This window comes from Macaca thibetana, chromosome 10 (genome assembly GCF_024542745.1).
Source record: "Macaca thibetana thibetana isolate TM-01 chromosome 10, ASM2454274v1, whole genome shotgun sequence".
Classification (NCBI taxonomy): Eukaryota; Metazoa; Chordata; class Mammalia; order Primates; family Cercopithecidae; genus Macaca; species Macaca thibetana.
The window spans coordinates 72314651-72336082 of NC_065587.1; the positions used below are offsets into that span (position 1 = coordinate 72314651).

Sequence of the window (21432 nt, forward strand, 5' to 3'; positions counted from 1 at the left end):
GGAATTGAAGTGGTGTGGGCAAAGTGAATGCCAGTGCTTGTTGATAGGATTCTACTGGTGTCGTATTTTCATGATCATGTGTGTCGCCTGTTTGGGGGTGGGGCAAGGGTGGAAGGGAGTTACATGGATTCCTGGTAAAACCTTTTTTTTTTTTTGAGACGGCATTTCACTCTTGTTGCCCAGGCTGGAGTGCAATGGCACGATCTTGGCTCACCGCAACCTCCGCCTCCGGAGTTCAAGCGATTCTCCTGCCTCAGCCTGCTGAGTAGCTGAGATTACAGGCATGTGCCACCACGCCTGGCTAATTGTGTATTTTTAGTAGAGACAGGGTTTCTCCATGTTTGTCAGGCTGGTCTTGAACTCCTGACCTCAGGTGATCCACCCACCTCAGTCTCCCAAAGTGCTGGGATTACAGGTGTGAGCCACCACACCCAGCTGGTAAAGCCATTTTGGTTAGGGGCATAGGCTTGTATATCAGCCTGCCCAGCTTTAAATCTTATCTCCATTTCTTGCTGGCTATGTGACTTGAGGGAAGTCAGTTACTTTCTCTGAACCTCAATTTCCCAATCTGTAAATGAAGATAATAATAGGGCAACTGTGAGGATTAAATGAGATTGAGCTCTTAAAGGCTATTACTGGAACACAGGAAATGTTTGATAAATGTTGTCCTTATTATTAATGAGGCCAGATTCTGTTCTCCCCCTACCCCCCCCCCCAAAAATGTCTCTTCTCTTTCATGTTTTTCTTCTAACAGCTGGAACCCAGGCTGGAGAAGAGATGCCTGTTGTTTCAAAAACCAACATTAAGGAGTACAAAGATAGTTTCTCTAATGAGAAGTTTGATTTTCGCAACCACCCAAATATCACTTTCTTTGTTTATGTCAGTAATTTCACCTGGCCCATCAAAATTCAGGTAAGAAGAGCTTTTTGGTCTCATACCTGCAACGATGGTGAAATCTCTTTAGTAAGACTAAATTTGCTAATTTGGAGCTTGTGGTAAATGAGATGTGCAATGTGGCCTTGCCTTTGTAATGTCTATGGCAGAGAAGTGCTGAGTACATGCGTGCTGCACAGAAGATTGGAGTGGGGATGGACTGTATCACTCGGGAAGGACTTTTGCAAAAGCACTGTTGAAAGCAAGTTGGCATGTAACAGATTTGGTCATTATAATCGTATTCACTTCTTCAGTAAGCACTTGCCATGTGAAAACCTGTAGGGCTTCACAAAGAACTTCAGTTCTAGAGTAAGGTGGATGTAAGTGAAACAAACCCACATATAACGAGTGAAAGCCAGAGTGTGGAAAGTGACATGAGATGATCCCAGAAATGCTATCAAAGTTTAAAGGAGGACAGCTGGGGAGGCTGTGTTGAAGAACATCAGCCTTGTAGTCAGACAGAGGTGGTTTGATTCCTGGCTCCTATACAAATCATGCAGCCTTTCCAAGTCTCCAGTTCTCTGTGCATGTGACCTGAAGGGTAGTTGTCAGCGGCTGTATGACTGCTTCAGTGTCTTGTTGTCAGCCTACTCCTTTCCTCTGTTCCCAGGGGGCCAGTGTACTCCCACTTTTCCAAGACCCATGGCCCCATTTTAGCTTTTTATACTCATGTCCCCTGGGGCCTTTCCTCAATACCTTCTGCTTCTTACCTTCTTCATTTAGGTGAATGTGGAGGTTGGGGATAGGTGGGCTTTCAGGGACTGGTTCATCTTTAACCACAGAAGCATGGTCACTGGACGGAGGCTGTTGCCGTTTGCCAAAGTTCAGAAGCACAATCAACCTAAGAAGCAAGTCATTACAAACATATGAAAAAAGTTCAACATCACTGATCATTAGAGAAATGCAAATCAAAACCACAGTGAGATACCATCTCACACCAGTCAGAATGTCTGTTATTAGAAAGTCAAAAAAGAACAGATGCTGGCAAGGCTGTAGAGAAACAACAATGCTTCTACACTGTTGGTGAGAGTGTAAATTAGTTCAGCCATTGTGGAAGACAGTGTGGCAATTCCTCAAAGACCTAGAGGCAGAAATACCATTTGACCCAGCCATCCCATTACTGGATGTATATCCAAAAGAATATAAATTATTCTGTTACAAAGATACATGCACATGTATGTTCATTGAAGCACTATTCACAGTAGCAAAGACATGGAATCAACCTAAATGCCCATCAACAATAGACTGTATAAAGAAAATGTGGTACATATACACCATGGAATACTATGCAGCCATAAAAAGGAATGAGATCATGTCCTTTGCAGGGACATGGATGGAGCTGGAGGCCATTATCCTCAGCAAACTAATGCAGGAACAGAAAACCAGGTACCACATGTTCTCACTTATAAGTGGGAGCTGAGAACACATGGACACATGGTGGGGAACAACACACACTGGGGCTTGTTGGAGGGTGATGGGGAGAAGGGAGAGCATCAGGAAGAATAGCTAATGGATACTGGGCTTAATACCTAGGTGATGAGATGATGGCACATTATGGCACACGTTTACCTATGTAACAAACCTGTATATCCTGCACATGTACCCCTGAACTTAAAAATTAACAACAAAAACAAGTTAATGCTCATCAATTAGGATGCCTTGGGACTGTGACTAAAGAACAGTTGATCTTTCCATTCTGGAAATATAGAGCACAAAAACTATGTTGTACTTTTTCTCACCACCCTTTCTCCTTTTCCTGTCTCCATGGTCTAATATTTGTTAATCCTCTCATTGGCTTCTCCCTTTGCCCTTGCATACTCTCTGTGTCCCTCCTCAGCCAGTCTTGTAAGCATCAGCTACGCTTCCTATTCCTGTTTCCTCTTGTCTAGTCACACATCTGCTCACAATGGTCTGGCCTCTTCCCTTACCACATCCTGAAACCGTCCTGTCATAGTGGGCCCCAATGATGGAATTCTTCAGTCCCCTTTTTCTCTCATTGCATGGCTTTGAATCATCATCTTTCTTGTCTTCCTGGATTTTTCTTTCCCTCATTCTCTGGCCAGTCTTTTTAGGGAATCCTCTTCCTCTTCCTTAAACACTGGGCTTGTCTAGGATTCAGACCCCGTCCTTTTCTCTCTCTACTCAGTTTCCTGCATGTGGGACTTGTGGTGCCACATCTATTCTGGTGATTCTCAGTGCTGTCTCCAGACCAGCACTGGCAGTTGCTGCCTGGACAGCCCTACCTGGGTAGTCAAAGCTCCCTATGTTTGGTACATATTCCTTGTTGTGATCTTAGCCCCAGACTTCCATGCTTCCTTTCTCTGTAAACAACACCACCATCACCCTGTTGCACAAGCCAGGGTCTGCAGATCATTTGCATTCCTGGGATAAACCCAAATTGGGCATGACGTATTATTGCCTTACTTTACACATTGTTGGATTCAGTTTTGCTAACATTTTTTATTAGAATTTTGTATCTATTTCATGAGTAAGAATGTCCGATAATTTTCTCTTGCTGTCCTTGTTATGGTTTTGGTATCATGTTAAACTAACCTTTAATAATTATAATTTGAGGAGTTTTCACTCTTTCTCATCTCTGGAGAATATGTAAGATTAGAGTTAACTGAACCTCAAGTACTTGGTAGCTCTCACCTGTAAAATCATTTGATCCTAGTGTCTTATTTGTGGAGTTATTTTTTAGCTGCTGATTCAGCTTCTTTAGTAGTTATAGGATATTTTGAATTTCCTCTTTATTTGATTCACTTTTTAATATTTTTTCTAGGTATTTATATCATGTTTTTAAATGTATTTTTAATTTTACTTTTTAAATTGATACATAATTGTACATATTTATGAGGTACATGAGATATTTTGATACATGCATACAATGTATAGTGATCAAATAAGAGTAATTAGGATATCCATCACCTCAAACATTTATCATTTCTTTGTGTTGAGTACATTTCACATCTTCTAGCTATTTTGAAATAATAAATTATTGCTAACTATAATCATGATGTGTATTGTGCCATTGAACACTAGAACTTCTTCCTTCTAACTCTATTTTTATGCCCATTAACCTCTATCTCCCCAGCCCCTCAGCCGCTGGTAACCACCATTCTACACTCTACCTCCATGAGATCAGTTTTCTTAGCTCACACATGTGAATGAGAAAATATATTTGTCTTTCTGTGCCTGGCTTGTTTCACTTAACATAATGACCTCCAGTTCCATTCATGTTGCTGCAAAGAACAGGATTTCATTCGTTTTGTGAATGAATAATATTTCGTTGTATAATATATACAACATTTTATTTGCCCATTCGGTTGTTGATGGACACGTAGGTCGATTTCGTATGTTCACTGTTGTGAATAGTGCTGCAATAAACGTTTGTAGCATGCAGTATCTCTTCAGTATACTGATTTTCTTTCTTTTGGATATATACCCAGCGGTGGGATTGCTGGATCATGTGGTGGATCTGTTTTGAGCAGTCTTCATACTGTCTTCTATAGTGGCTGTACTAAATAATTTACATTCCCACCAGCAGTGAACTAGTATCCTCTTTCCCTATATCCTTGCCAGCATCTGTTATTTTGTCTTTTTAATAATAGCCATTTTAACGGGGATGAGATGATTTCTTATTATGGTTTTGATTTGCGTTTGCCTGATAATTACTGATGTTGAGTTTTTTTCTTATGCCTGTTGGCCATTTGTATGTCTTCTTTTGAGAAATGTCTGTTCAGATCATTTGCCCATTTTTAAATCAAATTTTTTTTCTATTGAGTTGTTTGAATTCCTGGTGTATTCTGGTAATAAATCCCTTGTTGGAGGGATAGTTTCGAAATATTTTCTCCCATTCTATAAGCTTTCTCTTCACTCTGTTTCCTTTGCTTTGTAGAGCTTTTTGGCTTGATATAATCCCCTTTGTCTATTTTTGCTTTTGTTGCCTGTGATTTCGGCATCTTACACAAAACACCTTTGCCCAGACCAATGTCCTGAAGGATTTTCCCGATATTTTCTTCTAGTAGTTTTATGGTTTTAGGTCTTATACTTAAGCCTTTAATCCATTTAAATTTGATTTTTGTATGTGGTGAGAGAGAGGGACCTCGTGTTGTTTTTCTGCACATGGATATCCACTTTTCCCAGCACCATTTATTGAAGAACCTGTCCTTTCCCTCACTGAATATTCTTGACTCCATTACTGAAAAACAGTTGGCTGTGAATATGTGGATTTATTTCTGGGTTCTTTATTTTGTTCCACTGGTCTGTGTATCTGTTTTTATGATGGTATCATGCTGTTATGGGTACTATAGCTTTGTAGCACATTTTGAAGTAAGGTGATAGGATGCCTCCAGTTTCGTTCTTCTTGCTCAGAAATGCTTTGGTTGGCTGAGTACAGTGGCTCATGCCTATAATCCCAGCACTTTGGGAGGCCAAGGCGGGTGGATCACCTGAGGTCAGGAGTTTGAGACCAGCCTGGCCAACATGGCAAAACCCTGTCTCTAATAAAAATACAAAAATTAGCCATGTGCAGTGGTGGGGCCTGTAATCCCAGCTACTTGGGAGGCTGGGGCAGAAGTGTCTCTTGAACCCAGGAGGAAGAGGCTGCAGTGAGCCAAGATTGCGCCACTACACTCTACCCTGGGCAAACAGAGCGAGACTCTGTCTCAAAAAAAAAAAAAAATGCTTTGGCTATTTGGGGTCTTCTGTGGTTGCATACAAATTTTAGAATTGTTTTTTTTATTTCTGTGAAGAATGTCATTGGTGTAGAGATTACATTGAATCTGTAGATAGCTTTTGGTAGTATGGTTTTTTCCACAATATATTATTTCAGTCCACAAACATGGTGTCTCTTTCCATTTTTTTGTGATCTCTTCAATTTCTTACATCAATGTTTTATAGTTTTCCTTGTAAAGAGGACTTTCACCTCCTTGGTTAAATTTATTCCTACGGTTGTTTTTGGAAGTTTTAAAAAAATCTATTGAGAATGGGATTGCTTTCTTAATTTCTTCTTCTGCTAATTTGTTACTCCTATATAGAAATGCTTCTGATTTTTGTGTGTTGATTTTGTATCCTGCAACTTTACTGAGTTTATCAGTTCTTAGTTTTTTGTTGGAGCTTTTAGGGTTTTCTATATATAAGATTATATCAACTGCAAATAGGGACAATTTGACTTCCTCCTTTGAATTTGGATGCCCTTTATTTCTTTCTTTTGCCTAGTTGCTCTGGTCAAATATGTTGATAATTTGTTGATGCTGTCCTCTAATCTTCGTAGCATCTGTGTTCATGAAATCCTTTGTCATATTCCAATGTTGATAGCATTATTCACAACCGAAGTGTGGAAACAACCCAAGTATCTATCAGTGGATGAATGGATAAACAAAATGTGGTATGTATGTGTGTGTGTGTGTGTGTGTGTGTGTGTGTGTGTATGTGTATATATATATACATACACACATACATACATACATACATATATAAAATGTTATTCAGCATTAAAAAGGAATGAAATTCTGATACATGCAACAACACAAGTAAACCTTGAAAACACGCTAAGTGAAATAAGCTAGTTGCAAGAGGACAGATATTGAATTATTCCACTTACATGAACTGTCTAGAGTACACAAATTCTTTTTTATTATTATTATTATTATTATACTTTAAGTTCTAGGGTACATGTGCATAACGTGCAGGTTTGTTACATATGTATACTTGTGCCATGTTGGTGTGCTGCACCCATCAACTCGTCAGCACCCATCAACTCGTCATTTACATCAGGTATAACTCCCAATGCAATCCCTCCCCCCTCCCACCTCCCCATAATAGGCCCCGGTGTGTGATGTTCCCCTTCCCGAGTCCAAGTGATCTCATTGTTCAATTCCCACCTATGAGTGAGAACATGTGGTGTTTGGTTTTCTGTTCTTGCGATAGTTTGCTGAGAATGATGGTTTCCAGCTGCATCCATGTCCCTACAAAGGACCCAAACTCATCCTTTTTTATGGCTGCATAGTATTCCATGGTGTATATGTGCCACATTTTCTTAATCCAGTCTGTCACTGATGGACATTTGGGTTGATTCCAAGTCTTTGCTATTGTGAATAGTGCCACAATGAACATACGTGTGCATGTGTCTTTATAGCAGCATGATTTATAATCCTTTGGGTATGTACCCAGTAATGGGATGGCTGGGTCATATGGTAGTTCTAGATCTTTGAGGAATCGCCATACTGTTTTCCATAATGGTTGAACTAGTTTACAATCCCACCAGCAGTGTAAAAGTGTTCCTATTTCTCCACATCCTCTCTAGCACCTGTTGTTTCCTGACTTTTTTATGATTGCCATTCTTTCACAAGCATTCTTATACACCAGTAACAGACAAACAGAGAACCAAATCATGAATGAACTTCCATTCACAATTGCTTCAAAGAGAATAAAATACCTAGGAATCCAACTTACAAGGGATGTAAAGGACCTCTTCAAGGAGAATACAAACCACTGCTCAGTGAAATAAAAGAGGACACAAATAAATGGAAGAACATACCATGGTCATGGATAGGAAGAATCAATATCATGAAAATGGCCATACTGCCCAAGGTAATTTATAGATTCAATGCCATCCCCATCAAGCTACCAATGAGTTTCTTCACAGAATTGGAAAAAACTGCTTTAAAGTTCATATGGAACCGAAAAAGAGCCCGCATTGCCAAGACAATCCTAAGTCAAAAGAACAAAGCTGGAGGCATCACACTGCCTGACTTCAAACTATACTACAAGGCTACAGTAACCAAAACAGCATGATACTGGTACCAAAACAGAGATATAGACCAATGGAACAGAACAGAGTCCTCAGAAATAATACCACACATCTACAACCGTCTGATCTTTGACAAACCTGACAAAAACAAGAAATGGGGAAAGGATTCCCTATTTAATAAATGGTGCTGGGAAAATTGGCTAGCTATAAGTAGAAAGCTGAAACTGGATCCTTTCATTACTCCTTATGCGAAAATTAATTCAAGATGGATTAGAGACTTAAATGTTATACCTAATACCATAAAAACCCTAGATGAAAACCTAGGTAATACCATTCAGGACATAGGCATGGGCAAGGACTTCATGTCTGAAACACCAAAAGCAACGGCAACAAAAGCCAAAATTGACAAATGGGATCTAATTAAACTAAAGAGTTTCTGCACAGCAAAACAAACTACCATCAGAGTGAACAGGCAACCTACAGAATGGGAGAAAATTTTTGCAATCTACTCATCTGACAAAGGGCTAACATCCAGAACCTACAAAGAACTCAAACAAATTTACAAGAAAAAAACAAACAACCCCATCAAAAAGTGGGCAAAGGATATGAACAGACATTTCTCAAAAGAAGACATGCATACAGCCAACAGACACATGAAAAAATGCTCATCATCACTGGCCATCAGAGAAATGCAAATCAAAACCACAATGAGATAGAGTATACAAATTCTTAGAGACAGAAAGTGGAGTGGAGGTTACCAGCAGCTAGAGGGGAGCGGGAAATGGGGAATTACTGCTTCATGGCTATTATAGAGTTTCCCTTTGGGGTGATGAAAAAGCGTTGAAAGTAGGTAGTGATGTCGGTTGCACAAAATTGTAAATGTAATTATTGCCACTGATTTGTACACTTAAAAATGGTTAAAGTGATTTTATGTTATATCTTACTACAATTTTAAAAAGTCTTTAAAAATCACAGCAAGATGCTTTTGTAGATACAGCAAGCTTATTCTGAAATTTATATGAAAGGGCAAAAGTTCTAGAATAGCTGTAACAATTTAGAAAAAGAAGAATAAAATGGGAAGAATCAATTTACCCAATGTTAAGGCTTACTATTAGGTACAGTAATCAAGACATTGTTTCAGGTGGAGAGGTAGACACATAGATTAATGGGATAGGCTGATCTATAGATCCGAGAAATAGAACCACATAAATACGTCCAGCTGATTAGGATTTGATTCTGTTTTTGGTGTTTTTTTGAGGCAGAGTCTCACTATGATGTCCAGGCTGGTCTTGAACTCCTGGGCTCAAGTAACCCTCTTACCTCAGCCTCCTGAGTAGCTGGGATTACAGGTGCACACCACCACACCAGTTCCAGCTGATTTTTTTTTTTTTTTTTTTTTTTTTTGGAGACAGGGTCTCACTTTGTTGCCCAGGCCAGAGTGCAGTGGTGCAATCACAGCACACTGCAGCCTCAACCTCCCTGGCTCAAGTGATCCTCCTGCCTCAGCCTCTCAAGTAGCTGGGACTATAGGCGCATACCACCATGCCTGGCTAATTCTTTTTTTTTTTTTTTTTTTTGGTAGAGATGGGATTTCCCTATGTTGCCTAGACTGGTCTCAAATTCCTGGGCTCAAGTGATCCTGCCTTGGCCTCCCAAAGTGCTAAGATTGCAGACATGAGCCGTTGCACCCCGCTGATTTTTGACAAAGGCGCTGCAAAGGCAATTCAGTGAAGAAAGGACAGCCTTTTAACAAATAGTGTAGAGCAGTTGGACAACCATAGGCAAACAAAGGAATCTCTAAATCTCACATCTTATATAAAAATTAACTCAATATTGATCACAGATCTAAATGTAAAACATAAAACTATAAAACTTTTAGAAAAAAATAGAGGAGAAAATCTTTGAATCCCAGAACTAAGCAAAAGGTTTTTAGACTTGATACTAAAAACATGATTCATAAAAGGAAAACTTGATAAACTGGAGCACATAAAACCAAAAGTTTTTCTCTGTGAAAAACCCTGTTATGAAGATGAAAAGGCAAACCTATGGACTGGGAGAAAATATTTGCAAACCATATTTCTGGGAAAGCGCTTGAATTTAGAGTATAAGAACTCTCAAAACTCAACAGTAAACAAACAATTCAATTAGAAAATGGGCAAAAGGCTGGGCGCGGTGGCTCATGCCTGTAATCCCAGCACTTTGGGAGGCCGAGATGGGCGGATCATGAGGTCAGAAGATCGAGACCATCCTGGCTAACGTGGTGAAACTTCCTCTCTACTAAAAATACAAAAAATGCCGGGCGCGGTGGCTCACGCCTGTAATCCCAGCACTTTGGGAGGCCTAGACGGGCGGATCACGAAGTCAGGAGATCGACACCATCCTGGCTAACCCGGTGAAACCTCGTCTCTACTAAAAAATACAAAAAACTAGCAGGGGAGGTGGCGGGCGCCTGTAGTCCCAGCTACTTGGGAGGCTAAGGCAGGAGAATGGTGTAAACCTGGGAGGCAGAGCTTGCAGTGAGCTGAGATCCGGCCACTGCACTCCAGCCTGGGCGACAGAGCGAGACTCTGTCTCAAAAAAAAAAAAAAACAAAACAAAAAATTAGCTGGGCGTGGTGGCAGACGCCTGTAGTCCCAGCTACTGGGGAGGCTGAGGCAGGAGAATAGCGTGAAGCCGGGAGGTAGAGCTTGCAGTGAGCCAAGATCGCATCACTGCACTCCAGCCCCTGGGCTACAGAGCGAGATTCCATCTCAAAAAAAAAAAAAAAAAAAAAAAAAAAAAAGGGCAAAAGACATGAAGAGACATTTAACCAAAGAGGATATACATATGGTGAATAATGACATAAAAGATGATCGGCATCGATAACCATTAGTGAGGTCGGGTGTGGTGGCTCACACCTGTAATCCCAGCACTTTGGGAGGCAGAGGCAGGCAGATCACCACTTGAGGTCAGGAGTTCAAGACCAGCCTGGCCAACATGGCAAAACCCAGTCTCTACTAAAAATAAAAAATTAGGCAGGCACGGTGGCACATGCCTATAGTCCCAGCTACTCAGGATGCTGAGGCAGGAGAATTGCTTGAACCCGGGAGGCAGGGGTTACAGTGAGCTGAGATTGTGCTACTGCACTCCAACCTGGGCGACGGAATAAGACTCCCTCTCAAAATAAAAATAAAATAACCATTAGAGAAATGCAAATTGAAAGCACAATGAGATATCACTAGACACCTGTCAAAATGACTAAAATTAAAAATAGTAATAACACCAAATGTTGGAGAGAGTGGGGAAAGATTGGATCACTCATACATTGTTGGTGGGAATATAAGATGGTACAGTCACTCTGGAATATAGTTTGTCTGTTTCTTAAAAAACTAGTGTTATAACCCAGCAATTGCATTCCTAGGCATTTATCCGAGAGAAATGAAAACCAGTGTTCTCACAAATATCTGTACACCCATGTTTATAGCACTTGACAGTAATATTTAACAGCTTTATTTATAATAGCCCAAAACTGGAAACAAGCCAAATATTCCTCAACAAATGAATGCTTAAATAAGTGATGCTACATACACACCATGGCCTAATACCCAGCAACAAAAAGAAATGAACTATTGATATACAGAAACACAACAACTTTGATAAATCGAAAGCAAATTTTGCTGATTGAAAAAGAAAATCTTAGAAATTTATATATGGCATGATTGCATTTATATAACATTTGAAAATGAAAATTTTAGATCTTGTATTCCTACACACATAGTGAATATGTATCCCGAAGCTTCAAATTTCTCTGGCTTCTTAGGACTCTGATCTCTAGACCCGGTTTTAAGGGCACTTACCTGATTAGGTCAGGCCTACCCACACAGAAGGAGGGAAGATACAGAGCCTGCCCGTCAGGAGGTGGAAATCTTGGGGGCATTCTTAGAATTCTCCCTGCCGTAGACTGCATTTGGAATAGAGCTTGCAGGGGTTTCAGTTGTTTCTCCGATCCGAAAGGGGTTGAGCTCTAGGTTCCAGTTAGTATAATTTCATTTTGGCAACATCTCCTGACACTATTAAGATATAGGTTATGTGTATTTAGTAGGTTATTTTCATGTAAAACACTTGATTAGGGTTCTAGTAAATAAATTTTATTAACTCATTTTAAGTTGAGATTGTTTTTGTACTGACATACCTCTCCATATTCTGAATCTAATTGAACATCATGTTTTGTTGCTTATAGCTGACAAATGATTAATACTTTTTAGATTCTTAGTGAAAATCTTGACTTAACGCTGCTGACACTTTTCCCAGTCTGTGCGTATAAGCAGGCTTTTGTGCTGGAGGTAGCCATACTTGTTGCCAATGCCGAGTTCTAGTTTTTTTCCTTCCAGTTCCCTATTGCTCCACCCTCTGAAAGTCACTGAAATGGTTTTAGAGCTTTCATTCTAGAGGGAGCTCTTCCCCACACTTACTTCTAAGAAGTAATAATTTTAAGTTTCAGAATCAAGGAGATGTTGATTTTCTTCCTGGTTTTTTTTTTTTTTTTTTTTTTTTGAGACGGAGTCTCGCTCTGTCGCCCAGGCTGGAGTGCAGTGGCGCGATCTCGGCTCACTGCAAGCTCCGCCTCCTGGGTTTACGCCATTCTCCTGCCTCAGCCTCCTGAGTAGCTGGGACTACAGGCGCCCGCCACCGCGCCCGGCTAATTTTTTGTATTTTTAGTAGAGACGGGGTTTCACCGTGGTCTCGATCTCCTGACCTTGTGATCCGCCCGCCTCGGCCTCCCAAAGTGCTGGGATTACAGGAGTGAGCCACCGCGCCCGGCCTCTTCCTGGTTTTTTGGTGCTCCTTATCTGGGCTCGATCACTAACTTAAATTAAGATGCACTTATGAACACTGCATTCAGGAGCACTTGTGAAAATAAACGATGGCATGCTCACCATTTAGTTTGCCAAGATTTCCTTGAAAACGCAGGTAAGTTCTATTGCAAGCGTGTCTTTTTGCTGTTTGATACAAATGACCACACTATTCACTGTGACTAGACCCGTATCATCGTGTGTTCTCAGTCCTCGCACGACAGCCTGGTTGATACTGGTTCTCTCTGCTTTGGGAACTGTATCTGGCTGTGCGCTATGTGGAGGGCTGAGCTGGTGTCTTCCTGGGTAGGTACATCATGTTCTCAACAAGGGCTGCATGTTTCTTTATTGCTGTTTTTCCCCCAGAGCCTTAGCTTTTCTAGGTGTGTAGCATGGCTCTTAAATACACACATTTAGCAACTGTGCAAATTCAGTAAAAATGGAGAGACTTATTTAAGGAAGAGAGTAGGGAAATGTCTAAATAGTGCAGTGTAGGCCATTCAGTTAAATTTCAGTATGGCTTTCAATGCAGGCAAAGCCGTTTTGCCTTTGATTCTCATTTTTTAAATGAGATTTTAAAAATTGAGATTATCATTTTTTTAAAGCAAAGTAACTGAAGAAATCTAATTCTCTACTTGGAAATTTGTGTAAGCATTGGGGCTTTAAAATGGTGATACTAAACTCAAGTTCCTTCACTCTGAACCAATCCCAGGATTCTTTTCCATAATTAGGAACAGATCAAACTCTATAACTGCTGAGGGAATTTGAAACTGACTATAAAAATCTTTGTAGATGCAGTTAAAAAACAAACAAAACCCACAGAATGAAAAGTCCTGTTTCTAGGAGGGTGGCGGGTGTGTTGGGGCCGGTTGTGCCTGTTTTTTGATCGGTTGTTCCTATGGGTGAGCACCCTTCCCTCTGCCCCTGCTTTCTGAAAGCTATCCTAGTTCTCCCCAGTAAGCCGGGACTCAGCTGGCTTCAGCTATGTTCATAGTTTAGGGGTCTAGGTATTCGAGATAAAAGATGGATGGGCAGACAGTGTGTGTGTGAGGTGGGAAGGTGAGGTGGTGAGGCTCTGGCTTGTTCCCGACTCTACAACAGAGGTTGTTACTGTAATGTGAAGCTAATATAGAAGCTGTCTGCATGCTGGGTGTTTCATCTACTGTTTTATGTAAGAGGCCAGTGTTCACAAGTAGAGGCAACACAGAATTGGTATTGAGAACTGGGCATTCATTTAGATTTTAGAGTTCTGTTTATGGGTGCTAACAGGATCGCTATACTGAGCAAGGGATGTGTGAAACTTTTGTTCACTTGGATGTGCTTTTTTTCTTATAACAGCTTTATTGAGAGATAATTTACATACCATACAGTTCACTCATTTAAAGTACACAATTCAGTGGTTTTCAGTATATTCACAGAACTGTGCAGCCACCCGTCACCACAGTCAATTTTAGAATATTTTCATCACTTCCAGAAGAAGCCCCTTAGCAGTCAGTCCCCATTCCTCCCTCATCTGGCAACCCCCAGTCTGTATTTCCTGTGTCTATGGATTTGCTTATTTGAGTCACATCATGTTTTCAAGGTTCACCTGTGTTTAGTATGTTTCAGTACTTATTCCTTGTTGTTATAGCTGAATAATATTCCTTATATGTATATACCACATTTTGTTTATCCATTTTTCTATTGATGGATACTTGGGTGGTTTTCACTCTTTGGCTATTATGAATAATGTCAGATATACTTTTCATGTTTATATTTACTGTATAATAACTGCATATCCGTACCTCCTGGTGTTAGTTATCTGTATCTTAAGAGTTTTAAGAATTATAAAGTCATGCTGTAATTCTAGCACTTAGGGAGGCCGAGGCGGGCAGATCGCTTTAGCTCAGGAGTTTGAGACCAGCCTGGGCAACATAGTAAAACCCTGTCTCTACTAAAATACAAAAAATTAGCTGGCTGTGGTGAAGTGTTCCTATAGTCCCAGCTACTTGCAAGGCTGAGGCACAAGAATCACTTGAACCCCGGAGGCAGATGTTGCAGTGAGCCAAGATTGCGCCACTGTACTCCAGCTTGGGCGACAGAGCAAGACTCTGTCTCAAAACAAAACAAAACAAAACAAAAAAAGAATTAAACTGTACTTAAAGTATGTGTCTTTCTTTGTTTCAAACTATATTTAAGGTTCTTGTACAGCCCTGTGGGTTTCATCATAAAGGAAAAATGTGTCATTCCTTCGTCTCGAAAGTCCCATCTCCTGCTTTTCCGCTTTGGCTTTGGTTTGTCTCTTGTCAGCTCTTTAATGCTGTTGTTCCCTTGGGTTTCATCTGGACTCTTTTTCACTGGGTAATCTCATCCACACCATCTGGGAACATTGCTTGTGGCTGCATGGGTAAATCTTCGTCTCTAGCAGACTTCTCTCCTGTGATCTCCAGAGCCAGGAACCCACTAGACTTCCTTAAAATTCATTCAGCCAGCAGACTTTCAGGCCCAGAGCAGCAGCTGTGAGTGGACAGCAGGCACCTCCATTAGAAGCTCAGTGTTAGAGGTGTGCCCATGCGTTCCTGGGAGCCATGAGAGGGGAGCGGAGTGCTCTGTGTCACCTGAGCCCAAGTTAAGAGAGACCACACCAGAGCTGATCCCTAAGGAGCGTGGGAGCTGGGGGAAGGGGGTGTTCATGGTGGGGAAAGGGAATGACCTGCCCTTTCAGGAGCTACCAGGAGTTTAGCAGAGCTGGTGACAGTGCTGTGAGCAAGGAGGTGGAGAGCTGGGGAGGGCCATTATGAAGAGACTGGAGATTGTGGGCTGTGAACTGGAGTCCAGATGTGACTGGGAGTTGTTGAGATGTTTTAAGCCGAAAAGTCACCAAAGATCAGTGTTTAGAAAGACCCCACTGGCAGCAGTTGGGAGTGTGGATTGGAAGGAGCCAGGCCTAAGTCAGGGAGTCCAGGTGGAATTCTTGTGTAGAAACCCAGGGAAGGGGACCATCTGATGACACACATCCCATAGCAACTTCCTTTCCTCCTCTTCACCTCCACAGCGGAGTGTCTGTTTTCGCCATACAAAGATTCCTTAATGGCAAGGACTGTATTTTATACCTCATTGTCCTCAGTGTCCTGTGCTAATCAGTTGGAGATACTCCCTAAATGTATGCCATATGAGTATATAATTGTTAGTAAGAGGGCTTTATGGTAGGTACCAGAACTTTTTCTTTTTTACAACTTTTATGACTTTTATAAAGGAGCCAACACCTTTTTCTGATATTGTCAGAACAATTGCTGACCAGGGCTGTGGGCTGGCTGAGGTTGGAAACCAAGAATTTGTTATCTTAGTCTATGCAGCGTGGAGTTAGAAGATTGGATTGTTCTTGGTTAGAATTTTGTCCAGAGAGTTAGAAGGTAAAAGAAAAGGGAGGGCTGAGGACATAAACATCCAAATTTTACAAAGCAGATAGTTAAGTGCTCCTGTCTATATTGAAATAGTAAAGAGGGAAATGATTGGAGATCTGGGATATGCTTCAAAATAATATGATCATAGGGAAAGTAAGTGGAGTGCGGATGAAACAAGGTTGACCATGAGCTGATAATTTACTGAAACAGGATGATGAGCACGTGAGGTTCATTATAGTGCTCTTTCTACTTTTTAAAAAGTTTAAGATTTTCCAAAAAGAAAAAGAAGCTGGGCATGGTAGCTTATGCCTGTAATCCCAGCACTTTGAGAGCCTGAGACAGAAGGATCACTTGAACCCAGGAGTTTGAGACCAGCCTGGGCAATATAGTGAGACCCCCATCCCTACTAAAAAAGAAAAAAATTACACAATGAAAAAAAAAAAAATACAGGTGGTAGAAGAAGAAATAAAGGTATGAGTATATGATTTGGCCTCCTAAAGACAACTCCAGGAGCATGCCTCTGCTGGGCAGGTGTGCAGCATAGTGCACCCTGGAGCTGAAGTTCTGTTCGCCTTTACAGGAAGCACACAGCATTGTATGGGGGTTTTACCAGTTACCGGTAGGCAGTCTCTAAAACACTCAGGGGTCAGGGGCAAAACTCCCTCTCCCTCAACCCAGCCCACCTGCCTTGGTGAAAATGAAAAACGGAGCTTCCCAGCAAGCCTCCTGCCTTCACCCCCACGCACAGGTGCATTAGGGTTTGAGGGCTTCTCCCTGTGGGGCCCTGGAAGCTGCCCTTCAGTGGGCTATGGCTGCATTGTCTCCTGATCTTGTAGCTGTGTGTGGGTAACAGGCACATCGTCTCCCCATATCCCAGAGAGTTATGTCCATTTCCTGTCTGTAGTGGCATCTTTCCATCACTGTCACCCTCAGGATAATGGCACAGGAACTAACAGAGGCACTAAGAGCAGTGATATATACTGGAGGGAGGGGGGCAGGGCTGATGACCAAAATCACCTTCTGTTTCAGTAAGAAGTTGGTTAAAATGATGCCTAAAATGGATAGATCAGGAACTAATAAAAACATTAATGATAAAAAGGCAACTCCCAGAAGAACTGAAAAGTAACCTAGTTAAAGATGGGGGCCCCTGGAGCGAAGCCTTCAGAAGAGCAGAGGAGGAGCAGGGGACATTGCTTCATGACTAGCCTTTCAGTACCGTTTGATATTTCAACTATGTATGTAGTTCTCTAATGATTTCTAAATTGTTAATGAGTGTGATAGAATAGAAATTCTGGAGAATGGTAAAAAGGAATTGCTAGGAGAAAATTAGAGAAAGAAAGCATAGAGCAGTATTGAGGTGGGAGGTTGGGAGCAGACAGATGGTGAGTGTTCGTTTGCATGGCAGGAATGAGTGGCTGAATAGTATTAACTAGCCATGGGGCTCTGACCAGAGCTTGGGTATACAGTTTCTGTGCCAGCACAAACCAGCATTAGGTGTGTGGTGTGTGAGGCCAGGTGATGGTCATATGGATGTGGTCCAGAGCTGTGGTCTTGACATAGAGTTCCATATATGAACTTTGGTGGTGGTTGTTTTGTTTCATTTTTAAGAAAAAAGAAAGAGTTGTTTTATGTCACAGCAAAACTCAAGGAGGTGACAGCACAAGACCCAGGTTAGAATATACTCAGCCAGGGCTCACAGAATCTTCCATCCTTTGCAAAGCCAAGGCCTGAGTAGAAAGGCTGTTGGCTTATAGGGCTAAGCTCTTATGGGAGGAATCAGTCCTCTTCTGGCTTCCGGCCTTGCAGTGTCCAGAAAGGAAAGATTGGCATGGTCAGACCAGGAGCCCCGTGGCAGCCATGGGCACTTAGGCTCTCTCTGGTTCTGATGTGAGCGGTGGACACTCACGAGGTCTTCAGTGTCTGCAGACACTGGCCTCAGGGAGAGTAGAGGAGCACATGGGCTCATTCTGGGCTGGGCTCTCACCCTTGGTGGAGCCACTGGTCTGCAAGGGTCCATGGGAGCCTGCGGAGATTCTGCCCAGTGCATACATACCTTGCGTTTTTTCAGACCCTGACAGATGCTGCCTTGAAGCAGAAAGACTTCACCTCACAGGGTGGCCAACTGTCCTTTCTCTTCCTCTCCCTGTCTTGCGTGCTTATAATAATGGATAGACAGACATCTCCACGGTAGGAATAATACAGCCCTTCTGCAGTCCATGGTTCCGCAGCATATGGTCAGTAGAGTTAGATGAGTGCTACATAAAGTGTAATTAGTTCTGCACCACAGGGTCTTACCTTCCTAAAAGGAAACTCTGGTATTGACTTAGAAATGCCAGTTTTATCCTTCTGACCAGAATCCAAGTCCTGACTGAGGCCAGAGGCAAATGAGAGGTCCTTTCTTCTCTCTTTTCAAATTTTCTGATTAAGCAGTGACTTTTCCTAGTCGTTCAGTATTCATTCATTCGTCCATTTATTCAAGCTTTTGAGTACCTACTTTGTGGATGGCACATAGTAGATGCAAAAATATCACATTGTTATGTGGTAGTGGAATATAAGAAATGCCATACTTCCTTATTTTTATGGTAACCTTGGACTCAGGTTTTACCCACTGTACTTAATTAGAAATTCATTCTCAGCCTGTTTTGGCACAGACCTATTCTCTTCTCTCAGGAACATACAGAAACCTCAGGGCTGAACTGAGCTCAGAGGTTGGGGAAGGCCCCCTGGTCTGATCTTCAGTCGCTGACTGCTGTGCCCGATTCCCTGGCCCCTCACTCTTGAGGGCAGCATCCTCACTCTCGTGTGGCACAGGCTTGGACATAGAATGACACTTAAGCTCCAGAGCCTCCCTAGCCTGCCACAAGGACACCTCACATTCCCAGGCACTTTCAGAATGTGAAACTTCCCCTCCATTCCCTCCCTTTCCCTGCCTCCAGGTTTCAGTCCGGCCTCTCCTTTTGTTTCAAAGCACTGTCCTGTCTTCCTTCACCCTTATCCTTCCCCATCTCCCTCCCACTCCCCAAAAGAGCCAAACTAATTATGGGGCTTTAACCTTCCAAGTAAAGGTGAGAATATTTTTTTTTCAATGCAGTTCCTGAAATGCTAAAGAAATTGTCTAGGGAAAGGAGCACAGGAGGAGTTTTGTTTTGTTTTGAGACAGTCTCGCTCTGTTGCCCAGGCTGGAGTGCAGTGGTGCGATCTTGGGTTACCGCAACCTCTCCGCCTCCTGGGTTTGAGCAATTCTTGTGCCTCAGCCCCCCAAGTAGCTGGGATCACAGGTGCACATCACCACTCCAACTAATTTTTGTATTTTTAGTAGACACAGGGTTTTGCCATGTTAGCCAAGCTGGTCTCGACCTCCTGACCTCAAGTGATCCACCCACCTCAGCCTCCCAAAGTACTGGGATTACAAGCATGAGCCACTACATCCAGTCTGATGTTTAATAATTTCTTACTTCAGAGTTTCCTGAAGTGTGGCCTATGGAGACTAGTATCAGAATCACTTGAGGAGCTTAAAGATATAGAGATAGGGATAGGGCCTGGGATTCTGACTTTGTTGTAAGCTATCCAGAGTTTGAGAGCCATGGCCTAGTTCTTGGAATACAAAAGTATATCTGCTCTTGTATGGGAGGTAGGGAGTTACCTTTTCATTCATTCTTCTACAACAGTAATTTAAAAGTTAGGAATCGGTATTTTCGTAGACAGAAGATTGCAGGAATCCTCTTCTCAGGATATCTGTCTATACACAGCCATGGTATATGGTAAACCAAGTTTGTCCAACCCATGGCCCGCGTGCTACATGCAGCCCGGGACGGCTTTGAATGCAGCCCAACACAATTCATAAACTTTCTTAAAATATGAGGGTTTTAAAATTTTTTTTTAAGCTCATCAGCACTATCGTTAGGATTAGTATACTTTATGTGTAGCTGAAGACAATTCTTCCACAGTGGCCTAGGGAAGCCAAAAAGATTGGACACCCCTGTATAGACTGTGATTATCACACGCCCTGAGAGGGAAGCAGATCAGTGGTGAGGGAGCGTAGAGGAGAGCCTGCCAGAGTTTCCAGTGGGGCCAGGGGTGCTGAAAAAGGGAGGCAGTGATGTGCTGAGCCAGGAAAGACAGGGAGGACCCCCATGCACACAGGCAGGGAGGCTCTCTGGTGACCGTCTGCTGTCAGGTATAGTAGTGTAGTGAGCAGAAGCACTTTTGGCTGAAGCGCAACATTAGTGGTTGAGGAAGTGCAGGTCCATAATATCTTACCCCAAACCCTGGGGCTCACTGAGCTTCCGAGTTCAGAGTTTTTCAGAATTGATGAACACATCCGGAAGGCCCATGGGGCAGATACACCTTAGACATAGTGATGAAAGTGGAGTTGGAATTGGGTTGTGGAAGTATTAGGACGTGAATTCTAGGTTTCCTGGAGTGTGGAGTATGGTGTCTACTGTTTGGAAATGTAGAAGAATGACATTATGAGTTTTATTTATAAAATATAATTAGAATTTCTTCTTTGTATTAAAATAGATTTTTATATAGGAAATTTTTGTTACCTTCAGTATCAGAAAGGGCCCCAAATCCATTTCATCATTTCCATAATAAATTATGAAAGAAAGATTTGATTGTGATATTGTCTTTAAAAATGAAACAAAAAAGTATGGGAAAATAATTTTAGAGTTAACAAAATTTATAGTTACAATCACGAAGCAGATATGATCCTGCTTCATGAGCCAAATTCATAAAAGAAAAAAAAATCAATCAGATCTTACTGAGTTCTATGAGACAGATCATTATTTTTCTTGTTAACGTATTGGCATTTATTCAGCAAATGCTTATTAAGTGCCAATTAATGTATCAGTGGCTGCTTTAGGCACTGGAGATACATGGTCAGTGGGGATAAGGGGAAGTTTCTGTCCTCAATCCTCACAGATCTTATTTGCTATAAGTAAGCGTGCAGATACGGGCTATGAATTAAATAGAGCAAGATAAAGAGATGGGGGTGTGGCTTCAGTTGTGCACAAGGTGCCCAGAAATCAGATAGCTGCATCATGGAGTCCTTCACTTGAGACTGATTTCACAGCAGGATGTAAAAAGCAACAGCCAGGAAACTCCTCAGTTTTCCCAAAGTCCTCTCTTAATCTCGTTCAGAGAATTATGAAACACTTCCTATGCCTTCATCCTTTATCCCTTCTTCAGTTGATAACTGAAGGGCTAAATCTGCCAAGTCTTCCTTTGCCATTGGTTTTGTGTGAGCAGTTCTCCAACAGCACCTCCACTAAAATCTTGTCTTTTGCAAAATTGATTTTACAGTTGGTTTGCGTTGTATGACTGTGAGTAGCGAAAGCCCAATTTATGCTTGTTATCAAGTTTATGCTTTTTACATTGAGTAATTTTTAGTTACCTAGTGTAATTTTTAACAGCACTCCCCTTCATTTTCAGAAGTGTTCAGTTTGAAACAATAAGTTCATCACCTTATCAGTCAAAGATTGACCAACAAAGACTGACAACAGTGGGTGGGGTGTTCAGCAGAGTTAGA

The 21432-nt window shown here is 41.8% G+C and overlaps 1 protein-coding gene across 2 annotated transcripts in view; it reads left to right on the plus strand.

The window, feature by feature from the left end:
• The window catches only part of ATRN (attractin), a 176767-nt gene that overhangs the window by 123564 nt on the left and 31771 nt on the right, over positions 1-21432 (plus strand). For both annotated transcript variants that reach the window (XM_050745651.1, XM_050745652.1), the window contains exon 24: positions 755-912. In XM_050745651.1, the coding sequence (XP_050601608.1) occupies positions 755-912 (158 nt within the window). The remainder of the gene's footprint in view (positions 1-754; positions 913-21432) is intronic.